Below are 21,251 nucleotides of genomic sequence, written 5' to 3' on the forward strand. Positions count from 1 at the left end.
ATAGATGGGATGCTTTTAAAGCTTATATTAGAGGGGTAACTATTTCTATTATGGCTCACGAAAATAAGACCTTTAATGCAAATATTAAAAAGCTAGAAAAGCAATTAGCGGAATATGAACGACTTTTTATTTCGTCTAATGACCCTCAATATAGAAGTAAGTTGCAAAAGCTTCGATATGAATTTAATACAATTCTTAGTAATAGAGCTGGTGTTCAGATTTCTAAGGCCAAAGCTAAATTTAGTTTTAATGCAAACAGATCTGGAAGATTGTTAGCGAATTACTTACGTATCAAAAAGGATAAAACTCAAATTACTTCTATTCATGGATCCAATGGTAAAATTGCTTTATCTCATAAAGATATTGTGAATGAATTTTTGGATTTTTACTCTAAGTTATATGATAAACCTGATTTTCATAATGAATCTTTAGTTGATTCTTTTTTATCCTCATGTGGTTTACCTAAAATTTCTCCATCAGATAAAATGGGGCTTGACTCTCCAATTACTAAGGAGGAAATTTTGACCGCTATAAAATCTCTTAAAAAGAATAAATCTCCGGGTCCTGATGGTATCCCAGCGGAGTTTTATAAAGAGTTTCAATCCCTTCTTTTACCCTTATTATTTCAACTTTTCACAACGTTTGGCTCTACGGGAATTACTTCAGGATCCTTTACTGAAGCTTTCATTATCGTTCTTCCCAAACCTGATAAAGACCCCACCCTTGTATCTAATTATCGCCCTATCTCTTTAATTAATCAAGACTGTAAATTATATGCCAACATATTAGCCACACGATTATCCCCTGTACTAGACTCTATTATACATTCGGTTTTATGAAGAATAGACACTCTGCAAATAATACAAGAACTTTATTACATGTCATTGAACAAGGTCTTACGTTAACTACTCCTTCAGGAATTATGGCTTTGGATGCTGAAAAAGCCTTTGATAAATTGCATTGGCAATTTTTATTCCATGCTTTATCATCTTTTAACTTTGGAGATAATTTTATTCGTATGATTTCAGCTCTATATTGTGCTCCTACTGCTCGTTTATTTATTAATGGCCAAATTTCAAATCAATTTTCCCTTTTTAGAGGTACTAGACAAGGATGTCCCCTTTCCCCGCTACTATTTTTAATTGGCATTGAACCTTTTCTTACATCTATAAGAAAATGTGATAACATTAAAGGAATTATTATTAATGAGATTATTATTAAAACTTTAGCGTATGCTGATGATGTACTTTTATGTATTAGTGACCCCTTATCCTCATTTCCTTCTTTATTAGAGATTATAACAAAATATTCTATGGTGTCTGGCTATAAATTAAACACTAATAAAACTGAATTTTTCCCTTTAAACATTTATTGTACTCCTGATATGATACCTATGAATGAAATTGTTTGGCAAAAGATTAAATTAAAATATCTTGGTATTTTATTTTCCTCATCTATAAAATCTACAATGACTTTAAACTGTAATTTTGTCTTAGATTATATTAAAGATAAAACGTCTAAATGGGCATTGCTGCATCTTTCATGGTGGGGTAGACTGGAATCTATTAAAATGAATATTGCTCCAAAAATATTTTATACTCTTTCCATGATTCCCTCTCAGTTCCCATTAAAATTTTATAAATATATTGATAAACTTCTCTCCAAATTTCTTTGGAATAACAAATCACCTCGCATTAGTTATAAAAAATTAAAAATGTCTAAATGTAATGCTGGATTTGGTATCCCAGATTTTTTTCTGTATCATAAAGCTTTTATTTTAAAACAAAGTGCCATATGGTTTAGTCATTTCCCTTTACATAATCCACCCTCTTGGCTCCTAATTGAAAAATCTATGGTGAAGCCGTTCCCATTACCAACGCTGTTAACTATGTCTAACACCTCCTCAGTTTTTCATAAATCTATCGTTCTCAAATCCACTAAATTGGTTTTTAATGATTTAGATTCTATTTTTCTATACCCCATGTATAACACTGTTGAATTATCATTATGGTATAGCAATATCATTAAACTAAATAGGAACATTAGATTTTGGTCTTCGTGGATCAAAGCGGGTATTTTTTATCTTAAAGACATTTATTCCAACAATACCTTTATACCGTTTGAGGATCTACAAACAAGGTTTGGTTTAACCCAATCTGATTGTATTAAATATGAATATTTAATTAATTCAATTTTAGATTCCTTTCCACAAGCTATTCCGACTAGTGTTACAGCTGATCTATCCGTGTATATCCAAACTATATCGCTGAAAGCTAATGGTGTTTCCATTTTATATAAAAAATTATACGTTAGGAAGTAACATATCGATGATTGCAACCTTTTGGAATAATTAACTTTCACTTACATTGTCTAATGATTCATGGGAAATTATATGGATTAGAAGTATTTCTGGTTGGTTACCTGTCTCACTTTATCAAACCAATTCCTATATTTTATTTAATTCTTTATGGACTCCAATACGTTTATTCCAGGCTAAACTCCTTCAATCTGACACTTGTTGGCATTGTAAATTGCATCCTGGTTCGTTACGACATATGCTTTTTGATTGCCCTTTAATTGCAAAATTCTGGACAGAAGTTTGGGATTTTATTAAGAAATTGTTGCATATACATGAAGACTTATCATATAAAATGTTAATTTGCAAATCAGTTACATTATCACAATCTCTAAGTTCTTTTGAATGTAGGCTTTTTGATTTTTTGATTTCTGCTGCGTTAAAATCTATTACCTTTTGTTGGAAAGATGTTTCTAAGTTATCAGTTCATGCCTGGTGGTCTTGGGTTATCTTTACAAGAAGAGGTGCTCAATTATCTTTGTCTGGGGTTAATCATAATCCTATTTCCCATCACTCTTTTTGGAGTCCTGTTGATCTCTATTTTGCATCTTAGGGGTATGTTTATGTATTGTAATGCTTTTTACGATTTTTATACTAATTAATATGTCATAGTAGCTCTATTTATTGCTTAATCAATAATTTGTTATTAGATGTTTCCCTTCCCCCCCTCCTTTTAAGTTTATAAGAATATGACCAATTTCTTTTCTATTGGAATGAATTTGATAATTTTTGTATGTCTATGTTGTTGATGTTCATTAAAAAATTTCAATAAAATATTTTGAACACAAAAAAAAAGTGAGACAAACTCAGCACAAAGTATTGTGCTATACTTTACTTTCCAACTCAAATAATGATTTGCATTGGAATGTTGCCTAAAATTACACGTTGTGCTTCTTTGCATCAAGAGGATTTACCATGGGTGGTACATTGGAATTCCCATGCAACCGTCTATGAGTTTTGACACAGCTCCTTTCGTACTAACATTTGTAGACAAGTATTTGTGCCAAAACTTTATGCGTCTTCTAGGCCTGCGTGAAAGTCACAGGAACAGACATTATTACCACTCTGCAAGTATTCTGCACCGTACAGCACACATAGGAAGCTGAAACAGTATTACAGCATGGTTTTTGTACTGGAAGGGTCCCTTTCCAGTACATAAACTGTGCTTGACAGAACCCCCTTGCACTGTGATGCAAGGGTGTGAGCTTTGACGGATGGCAGTCCAAAGTGAGCCAGTGTGGGGTGAGAGGAGAACACTGCCGTATCTCAGTATACATGGTGCTCTTCTGTTCTCCTCTTTCATTCAATGCAGCCACACTGCTCTGCATGAAAGGTTAGTAAATCCGGCCTGTGATGAATACCTAACACTTAATGAAACACAAATGTGCCCAGGAGAGGAAGTGCATTTTTATCAGAAAGCCTTACTGAGAAGATTTAAACATTTATAAAGTGATTCTGTCTGTGCAGGCAAACAGTAAACGTCATCATAAATTGGTTCAAACAATAAAGTGAACTTTACCACAAGACCTCCAGCTATTCCTGCAATTCCTCCCTGAAAAGAAGAGAGAACATTAATTAGAAGTACAGGATTTCAAAGAGAAAAGCCCTTACACAGTCATAGCCGGTTATGGAAAAGGCACAGAGACAGATTCAGAAATTACAAATAGTGTAAGCCTTTTTCAGGTGAACAAGATTTTAAAAAATACACAAAGCAAGGCTCTTTAAACCAAATGAAAAATCAATGGCCTTGAGGCAAAGAGGAGTTTATGTCACAAGAGACCAATGCGCTTTTATTCCTGAATGATGCAAGAAAAATATATGTCTAAGTATGGAGGATTTAAGACAACTGATGACCCAGTAGCTCTTTGGCAATGGATTGCCAGGTCAAAAGTTTCAAAAAGCAGAGTCTCCAAAGGCGCCACTCCCTGAAACCTAACATCATCCCATCTCTAAATGAAGCAGAGGAATGGCATGTGTGGAGCGATGGTCGCCCTGCTGATTTATGGGGAGGCTCCTGCTCTGCCAAATCCTGAACAAGCCCCTTGGTCTCTCACTTTATGTCTATTCCTCTCCAGTATATATACCACTCTCTCTCCCTTTTCTACACCATCCAACTCTAAATGAAGTCTTAAATGAAGATCCCAGTGGCCCATCCTCTACCTGGGTCGTGAACACTACCATAATCTTCTACTTGTTAAAGGAACCTGAAATGTATTTCCCAATTAAGGCCCAGATGTACAAACACTTGGCATCAGGCTTGTGTTACTTTTGTAGCGCAAACTCCAAGCAAAGCATTCAGGTGGTATCTGCAATCTAACGCAAAGACCGATTTTTGTTGAATTGTAACCTACAGTAACACAGAGCTGAGCAATGGGCTGTCTTGCATTTATTTAGGTCAAGGGTGTGTGTCATGGATGGCGCATGGGCATTCCCACGCAACCACCTGTATTTTTTTGCCTCAAATCCCTATCTACAAAGAATTATAGACAGGGATTTTCACCCAAATTCTGCACCTCCTCAAGGCAGGTATAACGAGAAGAAATGTTTTCATTTCTCCATGTTTCTCCCATTTTGCATGTGTCCTGCATTGTACAGCACTCATGCAAAGTGGGAAACGCCTTAAAGCATAGTGATCCGGAAGAGAGCGCTTATAGTATAACACCTATGCTTTCCACAATGCAGAAACCCTTGCACTATTTCACAAGGGTGTCTGCATAGGAGAATGGCAGCTTTAAGTGCACCAACGTAGGGAGAGAGTAGAACAGCGTCATGTCTTAGAAAAATTGTCACTGTTCTGCTCTCTGCCCTCCATGCAGAGCAACTTTTCTGCTGCCATGCGCAACTTAAGTGATATGTAAATCAGGGCCTAGTTGTATATCACAGAGCAAAATAAAAAGTCACAAAATATTATTGTAGGAAGGTTAGATCTGACTGTATGGTTACCCCCACTGTTTGCCTGGTGTTTTTCTGGTTTTTGACTAGGCTGACTGGGATCCTGCTAGCCAGGACCCCAGTCTATCTGCTTTCTCCCTAAAATTGCAATGCATGTACTTTGGCACACTCCATATTGGATACTTGGGTAACCTTATAAATCCCTAGTATATGGTCCCCATGTACACAGGGCATAGGCACCCCAGAGGCCTCCCATGGGCTGAAGCATGTATTATGCCACCCATGAGAGACCATGCAAAATGGAACTACAGGTCTGCTACTGCAACGTGTGTAAGCTGGTGCTTATACCACTTACCTTAGACATAGGTTCACTATATCTATTTGTCACTACACTTAAAATGTATAAGTCACTCCTATAGCAGGCCTTAACAATCCTGAAGGCAGGATGCTGTGTTTTATGTGAGAGAGTGGCCCTGCATGAGCAGAGCCTCTCTGCAGCCTTCGTGGACCATTCTCCCGTGTTGTCTGTGACTCAGCCGGACACATAGGTAGAGTTGCATTATGACCTCATGGTAAATGCTATCTCGAAAACAGCTGCATAGAAACATATCGTGTTTGGTATCAAACACCTTGGAATCATATCACCACACCAGTAACTGGTGTGGGAGGTATGATTCTACCATTCTGAAGCGACCTTCGTGGGGTCACTGGTCTAAACGGTGCCAGCCTTCTCGACCCGGACACCACAAAATAGAAGCTGCCAACCAGAGACATATTATTGCCCTCCTGCTGCTGAGCCAAGCTCGAGAAGATGAAGGCAGCACAATAGGCATCCTGTCACAGGGAGGTGTAACCATCTCCCAAACAGGATTTAGTGTATGAGGCTGGGTGGGTGCACTCTGAGAGTGTCTGAAAGTCTGCACTTGTGCCACATTTGGTGTCCCTATGCATAGTCGAGCTCAAACCAGTTCTGGGAGCCATTGGTTCCTGCGCTGGCATGAATCTGGACAAAGGACATGGGTATAACCACCCCTGTGTCCTGCACCTCCCCTAGGAGGGTCCCCTGTATCTGTCCAACCCTCTCCCCTGGGTACAAAAGTGATTACCTGGCTGTAAGATTTTAGATTTTACGTGGACAAGTTTCTACAAGAAGAAACCACTGACATTCAACAGTCTGGACACCTTGGACATCGCTGGACCTCGACTGGGCTCAACTTTGTCACCCTTTCCGTCCGAAGCTTAGTTTGTGCGTTTGCTACATACAGGCTCCGTGCAGGACCTGTGGTGCACTTAAGACAACTGAAGAATCTCCCTTGGAGTGAAGGAGTCACTCCCCTGCATTCGCAGGCACCGAACCCCAACTGACTGGTCTGCTGCTCATGAGCTCCTGTGGAAGATTTCAGCAACACAGGAGATAGGTTTCCAAAGGTCCATGAGGTCGATCTGCCCTCTCATCAAGTTTGAGGCCAACATCTCTCGTAGGGACTGCATTACCCAAACCCCTGTGCACCGCGTCCATTTGCAGTTGCATATGCTTGTTGGCAATTCCTGAACTTGTGCATTGGACTCCTTGTAGTCCTCACCCTGAGCAGTATTTGCACCTAAGGACTCTGGCCTCCTCGCACCAAGTGCTCCGTGGGTTGGTACTTTGCATTCTTGTTCGTGGTCCCCTCGCGACTTCTGGTCATTCGGCCTATGGGTCCTTCTTAAGGTCATCTTGATTTTTCATGGGCTTTCCTGGTTGCTCCAGACATGCCCGACTCCCCATTGTTTGGTGAGTCCCCTGGACTTTGCTGGTCTGCACCGTAACCTGTTTAACCTTCCTGCATGGGTGGCTTTGCCAAGGATTGTTGGTGCTCCCGCCGGACACCGACCCCCCAATTCGACACCGAATTGGACCTTCTACGCTCTTTGCCGCTGCCAAGGCTTGTTGGTGCTCCCACCGGACACTGACCCCTCAGTACTCGACATCCTTCGTGCGACAGCTCGCCTCCTTCTCCTGGTCAGCCTAGACGGCTCCGGGTCCTCGCAACTGAAGAGTCAAGATCACAGTCAACACACCTGAAGCACCCGACATCGGTGGGCATTTGTCTACCGAGCCCCTGGTCACTCCAAAGTGACCCGGACTCTGTCCCCTCTGCTTTCAGGCTCTTCCCATCTAGAATCCACGTTTGGATTCCACCGGACTCTTTTCGTGCTTCCAGCAGCAGCATTTCTTTGTTGAGGATCCGAATCAAAGGATTTCATAGGTTTAAAAGGTTTAAATAGGTTTTGTATAAATAATTTAAGGACAACAATTAAGCCCTAGCAAGATACAATCTCCCTAACAGAAGGTTTCTAGTGTGCCAGTCCTTCTGAGTGGCATTGGACATTTTTTAGTACTCAATGAGCTTGATATTTGGTAAAATCTCATGTTTGAATTTTGAATTATGTAGCATCTTTTTTTGCTTCGTACCTACCAAAACCGTACCTGGTGCCATCTGACATAAATATATTTTCCAAAATATTGTTAACATAAATATCACCCCATTAAACTTAATAATAGAAAAGCTACTCCTAATCAGACATTATTTTTTCAAACTTATTTAGGACAACATATTTATGCAGACGATATACTGGCATACTACAGCCTGGTTCATTTGGTCTTGTGCCAATCCATTCAGTGATCATAATATTGTTAACCAGAGTGAATCCATTCTGTGCTATAGATACATGCTCTGAAAATACATTAAAAAAATTAAATTCCCGGTAATAGATTTGCAGCAAACAAATAAGTTACTATATAGCTTTTGGTAAGACAAAATGCTGCATTGCTTGCTGAAGTTCATCTACTCATTTCATAATCTAGGTTGGGCTGTTGCAGTGGACAGGGGTGAATCTTATGCATATCTACTTGGAATTTGAAAAAATATGTTATGATCAGACGAATGACTGATAGTGAAGCTTTGGTGTGATTGGGTTTGAGCACTCTACATTTTGTAGTGTGAAGAGTATCTCAGATGATGAGAAGTGGAGGTACATAGGAGTCATATGAAAATCACCTCTTGGCACTTAGTTCTCACTTCTGCCAGAATCCACTAGAAAATGTTTGCCTTTCTATCTTTCGATGTTTAAATTAGTAGGCATTGAACAGACAGGAATGTATGTATTAAAGAAAGAGCTTTTACCAATATTCCGGTCAAACATAGGCCAATTTCACCAGCAGCAAGTCCAAGGCCATGCAAAACTCCACCCTGTAAGAGGACAGAAGAAAATAAGCCACAGACACCTTCTAGTAGAAGTAGACCAGGCCACACAAACAACATCTATTTGAACATTCAGATTGGTAAACTGGCTCCATATCCCACAATTGCCTGTTACATCTATGGGGCAGATTTTCTCACAAAAGTTACACAAAATGTGTTTTGTGCTGGAAAGTTGGCTGAAACTAATATCCATTGATTTGCGGCAAGGGGGATGTTCCATGGATAGTACAAGGTTGTTTCCATGCAACCACCCACAGTTATTCATGCAAAACCTCATCTCCTAACAATAGTAGCCAACGTTTTGCACCAAAAAATAATGAATCTTTGAGGCAAGTGTAAAAAGAAGAAACATTTATATTTCTCTAAACTTTTCCAACTTTGCATATGTGCTGCAGACACATCCAAAGTTAGGAAAAGTTTTAAAGTTTGTCTAGGAACAGTATTTTGCAAAAGAAGGGTACTCTTCCAGTACAAAACCTGTGCTAGACATGATGCAGAAAACTTTGTAATAAGGTGCAATGGTGTGTGTATGTGGCGCTAGGGAACTTAAATGTGCACCAGTGCTAGGGGAGAGCAGGATATTTTAGAAGATATGGTGGTTTTCTGCTCTCCTCCTCTCTCGCAACACAGCCAGCAACTTTGGTTGCTGCACTGCATTCGTGACATCTTTGTAAATCTGAGCCTATTTACCTTCTAAGAACGAGGACTTGCACTGTCTGCAACACGTTTAAAAGCATGAAATGCAGTCATTGTTGTCAGATCTCTCATATACAGGCTACTTCGCCACAATGAACAGATCTGTGATTATGTTGTTAGTCACTTTCTTAGACACACTGATAATTCATTAGAGTCACTTAGCAGTCATTTCTTGGTTTGGTATCAATGATTATGGCCCTCTTAAAACACTTATGAGATTCTGTGCTCACATCTGTTTGCTAATCCTAATTTCTAGACTCACATTTGCAGAGCCTCCGTAATCACGAGAGATACCACTGTCTGAGGAAATATGAATACCACAGAGCTCAGTTTATCCCCTTTGCAGTATTACCTCCCAAACCACAATGTGCAGCTTGAAATGTGAGATAAAAGTTTAATATGTGGCATGTTCTCACATCTTGCATTGTATAATTTAGAGTGTTGCTATTTTTCTCCACTCAGCATTTGCCAGATTTTGTCTGATGAAATTTGTTTTGGAATTTTTCACAACGTGTAACACAATATGGGAGCAAACTGCCATGTGCACTCAAATCCAGGTAACCAAGGCACTTCCAGCAGTGTCGCCTGCCATTTTCTCCAACAACACAATAAATATATGTCTCTGTCAGACCTGGACTGCAAAGTGGATCTGTATTACATTTATAATAGGTATTCTCTACATTCCATGTTCTAAATACATGTATTTTTATATTGACATATATTTCATGTTAACATGTGTATCTAGACCTGTATAACTCTAATGATGTTTGTAACATGTTCTGAAACCTTTCAGAGTTTGAAACAAGATGAAGAAGACATCATGGACCTGATCAAAGTACTGGCTATATTCCTCTTTGTTCAACTACCAGTTGTATGACAAAATTCCAATGGCAACGAGGGATCCATCTTCCAGCAAGTGGGCTCTGCTTTCAAGAGCTCTGATGAAGATGGCTTTGATAGGTCACCCCCCCTATAGTCTAGTGATTCAGCATCGTATCCCAATGTTTCAAGGTTTGTCTAAGTAGTACTGCAATATTTACAAGTGGTTTGCACTGGAATATGCCTCTTATTGGCAAGTAGGTTCCGTAGGTTACTCCTCCATCTTAATGTGTGTTGGATTTACTGTTTCCTTTTGGTGAATTCATCTAACACCCATTTAATAGTTGTACAACTAAATATTAAAGCTCAGAATATCGAGATACAAGAATACTGTGGACAAACATCGTAGACCAAAATATCAAAAGTTAGTACACACAGCAGACGCATAGATTTACTATTCCCAACTTCACAGCTACATACCAGGAAGATGTATTTATCACAAAGGAACATATGCATGGAGTTAGGTACAGAAAATATATACTCACCTTTGGATAATTTGGATTCAATGTTTTATCCTCGAGATTTGTACACTATGAATATTCTGGCTTTGCTAATCAGAGGGCATACCTGTATAATTGTTATTGATGTGCATAATAATGTTTGCCTTTATACGCAGACTGAATGAAAGCCCAAGCTATGTGAAGTAGTTTGCTGAGTGGTGGGTGTCAAGCAACCTAACTTTTATGGTGAGAAATATACACTCAATGTTGGCAGGTGTGCGACTGACAGGTGGTAGACAACTTTACGATCTGCATCTTGTTGTAAAGTTCAGATATCACACTAAAAGGTTATCATGCATTAAGTGTATTTAAGAGTTTGTAAATGTAATGCAAAAACAAGTTTTATAAGTAGAGTTAATCAGGAAATTATCAAGCGCCATGTTTTTTTGTAAGAAAGTTAACCTACCAGTGCTCCTCCTAGACCAGCAAATAAACCATCGCAAGTACGTTCCACGTATGCAATGTCTCCATAATTTCCAGACTAAGAACATTTTAGAGAAAGAGACATTATTGATTGTTAATTGATTACATTATTTTAATACCAGTTGAATAGATAGCCTTAAACAATTTTTTTAAAACATCACAACACAATGATCCTATGCTGCTTTATTGAAACATGGCTAAACATCTGTTTTCTTATTACACCCTCGTTATGAGAAGATGCAAGACCAAGGTAGGGCTTTCAAAATTAGGAACATACTGATTACACAGAGAGTGAACATTACAATTTGTACATCACCAAGATCATGAGCCAAAGATTTCTCTTTAGAAGAGTAACAGCAGTCATACCACATTGAAAGTTATTCAATAGGCAAATGAAAAAAATATAAAAATGAAAAGTCAGATGTAGGTATTTAAAAATGTCGCAAGTGGTGCCACCTAGTGCTGTTAGAACTGAATCACTGATCAGAGAGAATAGAAAATAAGCATTGGCAAATCCAATAGGTCTGGCCTATTGTTAGGGGAAATGTTTGGTAACGATTTGCTGCGTTTGTGTCAGCCCCTGCTGTAATAGAAAATGTCATATAGAGAGAAGAGCCATTTTGTTGATTACACTGAGTTAGTAGAAGTAGGCTTTACTCTCAAACAAGAGTGTTATGAAAAGGAGCCAGAAGATGAAATTGACAATTTAACTGATAAAGTTAAAAGGTATAAATAATGAAATAGTGCATAGTATATATTTTTCACAAAAGACCAGCATTGTCATTGTATCTTTAAGAAAGCCTATGTGTGTGAATGTCTTTACTATATAAAGAAAAAAGGTTGCAAATCCAACATGTTGGTATGGCAGTTAATGAGTGCCAAAGAGCAATTAGTGAATGGCACTCTGTCCTTAGGGAAGGTATCAAACAACAAGCAACTCCATAATGAATAATCAATAAAATTTCCATTGAAATGCTGCCATTTCAGCAAAGTAAATACATTGGCATTTGTCTAATAACAGGACGACGCATCAGTCATTTCGAAAAGCTGTAAATGATAAAACACATATTGCTCACTATTTAGCAGTTTGGTAGGACAGGTAATATCGACCAACATGCATCACCTTTCTGTCTTGAGGTTGTATTTGTTTGTGATATGCTTAAACCTCAGTACCAAACCTAATATGTTTCAAGCGTTCTGATGTTTGATTTTTTGAGATACTGCTAACACATGTTATGGAGAATATATCACCTGCATATCCCCAGCAGTATTTATTTTCATTTTGCTGTAATGAACACTCAAGTTATTCAATCTTCTCTCCCTTCACAGTGAGTGCTTGAATCTGGCATTTTTGGAAATGCTGTCATCAGATCTAAACATTTCAAAAATGTCAGTTTAATGCGGAGTCTTTTACTTTCAATAGCCTTTGATTAAGGGACTGTGCTACATGCGGTCTCCCTATACATGGATGATGTCCTTCTTTACATACATGACATCCAACAGGGACTTGGGAGCATCAACTCAGTGCTTGAACAACTTAAGAATGCCTCAGGTCTGGGAGTGAACTGGGACAAGACTTGTCTTGCTCCATTGATACCGTAATGCCCTCCACAGCCCCACATGGCAGGACCCCACCAGGTGCACTGGGAACCATCCACGTTCCGCTACCTTGGCGGTCACATCTACCATGAAACCCATGATCTATGTGATGGCAATCTTACGAGGGCAATTACCACCTTGAGGCTACAGATATCCTTCTGCAGCATGCTATCCCTCATGGTGCAGGTGAGCTTCCCTCTCTAAGATGGTGATGCTCCCCATCTCCTGTATTACTTCCAGAACCTGCCGGTCACTGTACCACTCTCCACATTCCACACACTGCATGGTATGTTGGGCTGCCTTATCTGAAACAAACGGTGGAGACGGGTTGCAATGAGGTCGCTCCAGCTGCCTTTTGTGTTGGGGTGACTAGGGGCTCCTAACTTCGAGCATTATTATCTTGTGGCGCCGTGGCCATCAAAATGGCGGGCGGTCAACATCTGGCTGAGCCGGCTCTTCCTCACTGGGCCGAGCTGCTCAAATAATACATGAACTTCTGTTGCTGAATGGTAAACTCCCCCTGCATTCCAATACCCTATTGAGCTTCACTCCGACACATGTGCCATACATGCCGGACATCAGAGTTAGATCTATAGGACCTTTTCAGGCATCTGCTCTGAAGTGAGAGGGTGGAACTTTGAGAGGTGGGAGTGGCAGTCACACTGGGCACCTTGTTTCACTAGGAAGATCTTGCACCCTTTCAGCACCTACACAAACATCATGAGAACCCCCCCCCTGCGATTACCTAGTGCACCGCACAACACTGGCTGAATTACAGCGGCTTTGGCATATTACAAGAACCTGAGACACATCCATTTTTCCACGCAGTCTACGTGAGGGATCACATGGTTCACATGTACGATGGCCTCTAGTTTTTGGGACTTGATGCAGCCTACAAAATTACATTGGGAACGAGACATTGGCTGTGAGAGCACTCCTAAAAATTTAGATAGGGCTCTCATCTAACCCCGTAACAATTTCAGCAATGCAAAGTTCCAATACATCCAGCTCAACATCTTATACTGGGCCTATTTTACCTCTGAGAGACTGCACCGCAGATGTGAAAGCGAGTCTGTGTGCCCCAGATGTGACTCCGGAAATTCAGATATGGCACATATGCTCTGGAACTGTCCAGAGGCACATTTATTATAAGGGGCGGTCTTAGATGCCTTGGCAGAGGTTACGGGTAGAGTGGATCTCAGCACCATGGAGGTGGAATTAATGGGGATTTTCTGACATACGAGATAGAGAAGCCCAACACTCCGATTCATAGACTTAGTCCTAATAATAACTAAACACGCAACTGCCATGAACAGGAAAGGTGCCTACCTTCCGAACATGTCCTACTGGTATTTGGCAATGTTAAAATGGAGTAAATCTGAGTCCACAGCGCTGTGCAGGGAGGAGCTGAGGGGCCTATGAAGGGTCCCAATCATGCAGGAGTGGGATATTTTTGTGTGTGAGTTACAGGTCCACTTTGAGGGGACCAGGGAAAGGGTGTCCAACAGTGAGTCATGACTCTGTTCCCCCACTCTTTCTTTGCTCCCAAAGCCAGGCATGGAGTGCCCCACCACCTTGGTTCATTCCCCCTTCTGAGTGTAGCTGAAGTGGTGCTGGAACGCTGTGCATGTGCCTGCTGTGGGTGATAACAGAACTAAATATAAATTGCCAGACATAGGCCCCTCTGCATAGGAGACACAGATCTTGACTCTGGAACTGTTAGTGCTGTGCCTGTTCAAACTGTTAACCATATCATTTGTCACGGTTACGTTAAAGAATAGACCAATGTCCCCTTCAGATGTTTCCTCTACTATATGTGATAGAGTGACCTAATGGGACATTACACATTGATTATCTGAATCATTAAATGATACTGTACTATGTACAATGTGCATTGTGCTCATGGTAAAGCCTAATAAAAGCGTTCCTGAAAAAAAATCCAAGAGCATTTGATATTTTTTTTAAGGTGAATTTTGGTGTGTGCGTGGGGAAACAGCCTTTTTACCGCAACCGTTACAACGCATGCGATTACATCGCATGCCGGTGCAACGCAAAAGGTGTGCAGCAGTGGGTAGAAGGTGTTGGATGTAACGTCACATATTCGCACATGCAGGGGCATTACTAATGCCAAGCAAAGATAACTCAACTCTTACTTTAGTATCTCTCATCCCTACATGAAATGAATTTCGAAACATGCCACAACAGTGCAACTATTCCTAGATTAGCGATAGTAACATACAGGATGGCAAACTTACTTGAGCAATCCTCACTAGTTCCATGTAAATGTTGTAGTCATTCTGTAACAAAATAAAACATATTTTGAGCTTCAGGTTCAGACAATGGCGATTAGTTGGCACTTGCCTAATAATTGGACCAGTGGATGGTTTTACAGATTTGAGAAATTGTAATAGGCGATATGAAGGAACATAAAGCATGCATAACACATCAATCACATGATTACATGAACTACATTTTCTAATTTGATCATTAGAATAAACCAATCGAACAGAATGATGGATGGCAAAGGCATGTTATGTCAGTGAATACATTGCAATATTGGGAATCTACACATTTACCTAAATCCTGATTCACCAATTCACATGCGGCAGGAGGGGGTTGAGATGACCAATATATGGTCCATTCTTTTGTGGACTACAAAACAGAAGATGAGGTCAGGTATATGAGGCTGAATGTAAGGCCAGTGAGATGAGAATAATCAAAGAGCCCGCAAATAGATGTTGGTGGAACTAGGGCACCCTTTTAAAATTAATTAATAGTTAATACATTATCTCTTTCTTTCCTGCCTCATTCAGAGTGTAGGGGAAGCCAAATTACCTAATTTTGCAATCACCACCAGCTCTACAATCAAAAACTCTTTTTTTGTTGACTTCAAAAGGGCCATTCAATTTAGTGTGTGTCCTCCCAGTTCTGTTCCTACTAGTGTATTTTTTGCTGGGTCTGCCCTTTACTCCATTGCAGTTTCAGACAGAAAAGTTCAGAACTGTCCCATGCACACTGAAAGAAAATTAGAAGTATGTGAGGAAAATTAGTTATATTGTGTCTGAAGAAGAGAAATCTGTATCTGTAAATCTGTCTTAAAAAAATGTAAATGATGGCATGTACAAAATCGCAGTTAACAACACAGACAATTTTAAATTTGGTGGGCCTGCCACACTTGCTTGTGGCGCACCAGCAATATGGCCATGACCCTAACTCACAATTTAGACAGTCTTTGATTTAGATATGAGTCACCAGAAGTGGGAAATTTCTCAGCAATGAGATGCAGGTAGACAGGAAGTCAGGCCCTCACTGAAACTTACCCAAGGAGATGAAACTAAATTACTCATCATGTACAAATTTACAAAGGCTCCCCCAACTCAGGGAGCCATACATATGGTGGTGAGCTGGGCCGAACCAGGGATGTGGTGCATCATGACCTTTCTGGGGAAGGTCAGTGCAGGATTGGCTGACCGGTGGGGCTGTACCGGAAGCGTTCGGGTACTTCTGGGCCTGTCCCAGCAATTTTGTCAGCTTAGCCCATAAAAGGTGCTGAGAGGCGGCAAGTGGGTCTCTTTTTCCCACTGGCCGCCTTGGACAGGATGCCACCTCTCTACCCCATGTGCTTGGAACCCAGAGTATTGCCCGCATGTTTCTTTGTTTCTCTGTTTCTTTGTTTTAGGTTCCTGCGGGCCAACGCTGATTACTGCCAGCACTATGGTAAAGGTCTTGAATATCCTTTTTCAGAATCTTCACATCCAACTTGGCAGCCAAGGTCCAGCAAATGCCTCCGTGAGCCACAGGGGCTTGAGAGCCATTTCCCGCCCTACCCAAGTGCAATTGCGGTATTCCAGTACTCAGTGGTGGCTCCGGTGGGCACTTCTAGGCTATGGGGGTGAGGGGGCACTGGGGGTTTTTGGGGTTCCTTTGTTTGCGTTGTTGCACCAGTATCATTCATTACTTGGTTTTGTCTGCCTTGGTCTAACTGGAATTCAGGTGAAGCGCTCCAATGCATTTGGCCGAGTTTTCACTAATGTAGTTAGTCCGGCAAGAGAAATTGATAAGGCTATTTTGTGGCTGAGTGGTTTGTATCAAGCAAACAAGCAAGGGCTCATGCACGTAGGTATCCAACTACAGAGCACACCTTAAATATGGGAATGGTCTCAAATATCCCCTTTTTAAATATTTACATTTCATCCAGTCTCTGTGAAAGGTGAAAATTCAATTAGGACCATTTATTGATGGCATCAACAGGAAGAAACCGCAAGCGGGAGCACTGCTAAGTCAGCCTTTGCCAGCAAGTCCCACAAGCTTATGCTTTCCTAGACACATTCCACACCCCTGCCACTCCCAGCACAGGAAAAAAGGCTCTTCTCCAACCGAAAGGGCAGACTTGCTTTGTGTTGGTTGTCTGCAAGCCTGGTTGGCACGAGGAGGAGTCTCCTGAGATGGTGCGAGTGGGGTCAGCCATCGTTCCCAGTCCAAACCATGTGCACAATAGAATGGGTAAGTTGGTTAAGCCAGCTGGGGGGGTTATCTATATCCCAGAGTGCATCAAGGGTGGGCGGTTGGTTCTCGAAGGATGGGGTACACGGCCCTGAGGAAGGTAACAAAATATTCTTGAGGACTTGGTGGCATGGCTAGGACATGTCCAATGCAATTTGTTTGGGGGGAGGCCAGATAGCAGGTAAACTATACTGGCCTGTGGCTTGTGAGGTCAGGATTGGTTAGACATTTATGCTCTATATAAGGTATCCTTTTCTTTTTACACCAAAATAAGAACAGCATCACAGGACCCTCCAAGGAGTGCTGGCAGCGAGTTCAAAGGAAGTTACAGGGGCACAGGGGGTTGGGGGTGGCCTTTGACATGCTGTCCTTACCTGTCATCCACCCCTGCAGGCACACTGGGCGCAACCTAGCACAGGCCCTTGGAGAGGCAAATGATGTGTGTAGGAGGTGTCCAAGAGAGGTGTCCTAGTGGGCAGATGGGCCCCCTGCACAGGAGTATCCTGGTAAGGGAGATCCTTGTGTGAGGTCCTCCCATAAGGAGGCACTCACCCAGGTGCAGCTTTGATTGGACACGGGATGTTAAAAGGAAAGGACACTGGGGCCAGATATGATCTCACCCAAAAATGAATTTTGAGGATGCAATGGAACGGAAATGTAGTTATGGATAAGAAATAAATGTACTAGTGTCTTTGTTAAGGCTAGGCATTGATTCCTGTAAACCAACTGTACAAATGTTTGTTACTGTGCATAAAGTAAAATGTGTTTTTTGTCTCGTTTATATGTGTAAATAAATATGGTCAGGGATTTATGACCCCAAACCCAAAAAGAAGGAGCTTGCTTGTGTTTTGACAAATGTCAGAGGTTGTTGGAGTTGAGGAGGAGGGGTCAGTCAACCAGGAGGCATCGGCGATACCAAGCCATAGTAAATGCGGCCTAAAACTACAAAAGATAGAAACTTTAGAAACACAATCTATTTTGGAAAGTCTGTAGTTGGAAAAAGAACTTTGTGCAACAAAGGGAAAAGGTGAAAGCACAGAGGCAAAAGGCCGTTTCCAAGATGCAGAGGAAAACCACATTTGTGGATGAGGAGTACTGATGAGCACAACTAGAAATTCAAAGTGAAGGATGGATGCAGAGGAGACTGTGGAGACCAACAAAGAGAGTAAGAAGAACAATGTTGAAAGAAATCAGGGACATGTGCAACGGTAACAAAGTTTAAAAGTAGGAAAACATATTTTACACTTGAATGCCAAGGTAATAGGCTCAGTGACAAGGTGAACAATTGGAATTACAGCAGGAAAATATGCTCAAAAGTAGAACACCAAGAGGGGATGAGAAAAACTTGGGAGGTGAAGACAGAAACTGCACTCTTTACCAAAAGGTCCTAAAAAGAGTGAAGGAATATGTCACAGAGGGAATAGTGATGGTAAAGAAATGCAAAGGGATTACAAAGTAAGGACAGAGAGAATGTATTTTTATTTTTTATTCTTGGTGTGGTAATTTCAAGTTTAAGTGATTGTTGCATATGAGTGTGAACTATGTGTGGTAAAAAGATGTGCACAAGAAGCCAGGGATGATCCTTATTCACGGGATGATGTCCCCCTCGAAAGGCATACTCCCCATCAGAAGATTATCTGTCAACTCCTGTATGATTTGTCATAGGCATCAATTTTCGTGGTGATGCCTGAATTTTCCTCATGTTCGTATTGTGTGAGCTTTTTGTAATATAAGGGCATTATTAGAATAGGGATAGAACCCATGAGAGGCAAAAACAATAAATCGTTGAAATTAGTGGTTACCATCCTCTCCTTGCAGGACAGACAAAGGTTTATCTTACGTGTCCAGCATAGATTTCGGAGGCCTGATCGATGCGAAATTTTAAGAATATACGTGTCAGATAAATTCACATAGAATGAATCAAAGCCCTTGGCTGACCATGGTCAGAGAAGTTTTAAGGCATCAGCAAAGTGGGCAATTGCCAGGGCCCCCACCGTCCAAGGGGCTCCTCGGAAAGTGGACTTTCTCTCAATTCCACCTACTTCTCTGTATTAACCTCTCACCTTCTTCTCTGTATACCCCTACCCCTAGCCCTACCTCTATCTCGGTCTCTCTCAAACCAGTGCCATATTAAGGTTGGTTGAGCTGAGGACAGGACATATTTAACAAACTTGTTGTGATCGATTAACTGAAAGTTCAATTTATGATTAAGTATTGTTTGGCATCATCTGTGGTTGAATTATTAGAATTAGGTAATAAAATTCAAAGTTGTTATGAACAGGAGCCTTTCCATGTCATTTATTTACACTTCAATAATGGGTTTAACTAAATCACCTGTGTTGATTGGTAATCAAACACCATGCAAACAAAATGCACATGAAATGATGCAATGTATAAACAACTCTGGATTATGCCTGAACACATATGTGCAGACCCACATGTTCCACATTCAATGGATGATCTTTTCCACTTTGGCTCAGACCCTTTCTAATTCTGCCTCCAGTTCGTAATGGTCTTAATTGCATTATCTATTGACCTCTTGAAAATGCCATGGGAACTTGCATAAAGTTTCATAAAATTAACATCAAGCTACCCTGTGCAAAAATTGATTATGTGGGCAAATGTTGAGTTTAAAAGACATGGAAGATATCAGTTAGGGGACTGATTAGAAAAAGTCCCCTAAAGAAAAAATAATGCAAAAGTTTGCTCTAGTAAAATTTGAAAAACGTCATATATTTTGCTGATGTAAAACAGTTTGCATAGGTCTAGTCATACCTGCAGGATCTCAAGTCTGCACCCAATAGGCTTCAACTATATTCAGTAACTGAGGCCTGAATCAATTGACCTATCACAGTGGTTTAAAATAGGGTAGCCCTAGAGCAAGAAAACTCTTACCTGATTAAGGAACAGCTGTTGGGTAGAGAGTCCACAGCTGGCTGCAGTAGTTTCCTGAGGGTAAAGAGAACTTGGTTTGTAGTAAATATATATTCTTGAAGACATCATCCACACTGATAACCCAGCTGTCAGTGATACATCACTTTTTCAGGAACACATGTGCAGTAAAAGGTGCACTCAACCGGATGCGTGACTTGGTAATACCCTTCCTGTAAGACATTATTTTCTGACTTGGCTCAGACAAGCAGGTTTACGTCCCTGTAAATCTCATCTGGGTTTTATATTATGTGGAAGATATAGCAACAATGTGTGGATTTAAGGACACAATGAGTTCAAGCTCCTTCCCCCTAACGCTAGACCTGCCCTGTGCGTGACTGTCGAAATGCATCACTGGCATCGTTGAAAAACCCCTTGCGCAGTACTCTCCTCGACAAACAGCAGTGGCTGCTTCTTCTACTCAGATACACAACATACACTAGTTGAGTCTCAGAGTCAAATATCACACACAAAATATCATGAAATTAAAATTGTTATCATTACCACAAATCTGATGCTGTTTTCTACAATAAATTTATAGGATTCTGCTTTCTTGTTCACAGGCCCATTCTGAAAGAAACAAAGATTAGAGAGTTACTTCAGTATTTGCCTGTAAAGTGTTCAGGTGGGTAGGTTTTCGGTGATGTACTGTGTGCCAAGTGGCTCTGTGTGAGGAAGGAAGTTGCAGGGACCTTCATGTGATGGATATAGGAGGGACACCAGCCTGGTCGTTTGTAAATGAGCTACCCTGGTGTAAAACCAGAGCACAGGTGCATCAACGCATTACCTTCCCATCCCCCTCTCATTGCAACAGAGCACCTTCAGCCACCCTCACCCCCGCGTATTGGATTTGGTGTTAAAGTAAGATGCAGAGACTCTTACCCGGACTGCATTGTAGAGGCAGACAGACCCTTGGAATAAATAGGCAAACATCTGTGCTTGATCCTTCTGCAAGACAGTTTAGGAATAAGTCAGTACATTCCTAGATCAAAAAGCAATTTTATAAATATCCATCTGAAGCCTAATTTGAATTAATATACTCAGTCTTTTCAACTTTGCCACAAACACCAGGACCTAGGTTAAATAAAAATTACTCCTGGCAGTAAAATACTGTTCTGCTGAAATTAGTACTGAGCAAAGGTGTAAGTACTTTTTGGGGAAATTACTGACAGACAGTAAATACTACAATCAACTGCATAGGTTTTGCCATTGCTTTAACAGTTAATA

General features: G+C 40.7%; 1 protein-coding gene across 2 annotated transcripts in view; it reads right to left on the minus strand.

The window, feature by feature from the left end:
- LOC146811213 (uncharacterized) overlaps positions 1 to 21,251 on the minus strand; it is a 63,541-nt gene that overhangs the window by 33,807 nt on the left and 8,483 nt on the right. For both annotated transcript variants that reach the window (XM_085618246.1, XM_085618247.1), the window contains exons 4-10: positions 20,907 to 20,972; positions 20,529 to 20,594; positions 19,989 to 20,042; positions 14,846 to 14,887; positions 10,975 to 11,049; positions 8,416 to 8,481; positions 3,876 to 3,908 (exon numbers count right to left, since the gene is read on the minus strand). In XM_085618246.1, the coding sequence (XP_085474372.1) occupies positions 3,876 to 3,908; positions 8,416 to 8,481; positions 10,975 to 11,049; positions 14,846 to 14,887; positions 19,989 to 20,042; positions 20,529 to 20,594; positions 20,907 to 20,972 (402 nt within the window). The remainder of the gene's footprint in view (positions 1 to 3,875; positions 3,909 to 8,415; positions 8,482 to 10,974; positions 11,050 to 14,845; positions 14,888 to 19,988; positions 20,043 to 20,528; positions 20,595 to 20,906; positions 20,973 to 21,251) is intronic.

The sequence above is a fragment of the Triturus cristatus genome, chromosome 7, assembly GCF_964204655.1.
Source record: "Triturus cristatus chromosome 7, aTriCri1.1, whole genome shotgun sequence".
Taxonomy (NCBI): Eukaryota; Metazoa; Chordata; class Amphibia; order Caudata; family Salamandridae; genus Triturus; species Triturus cristatus.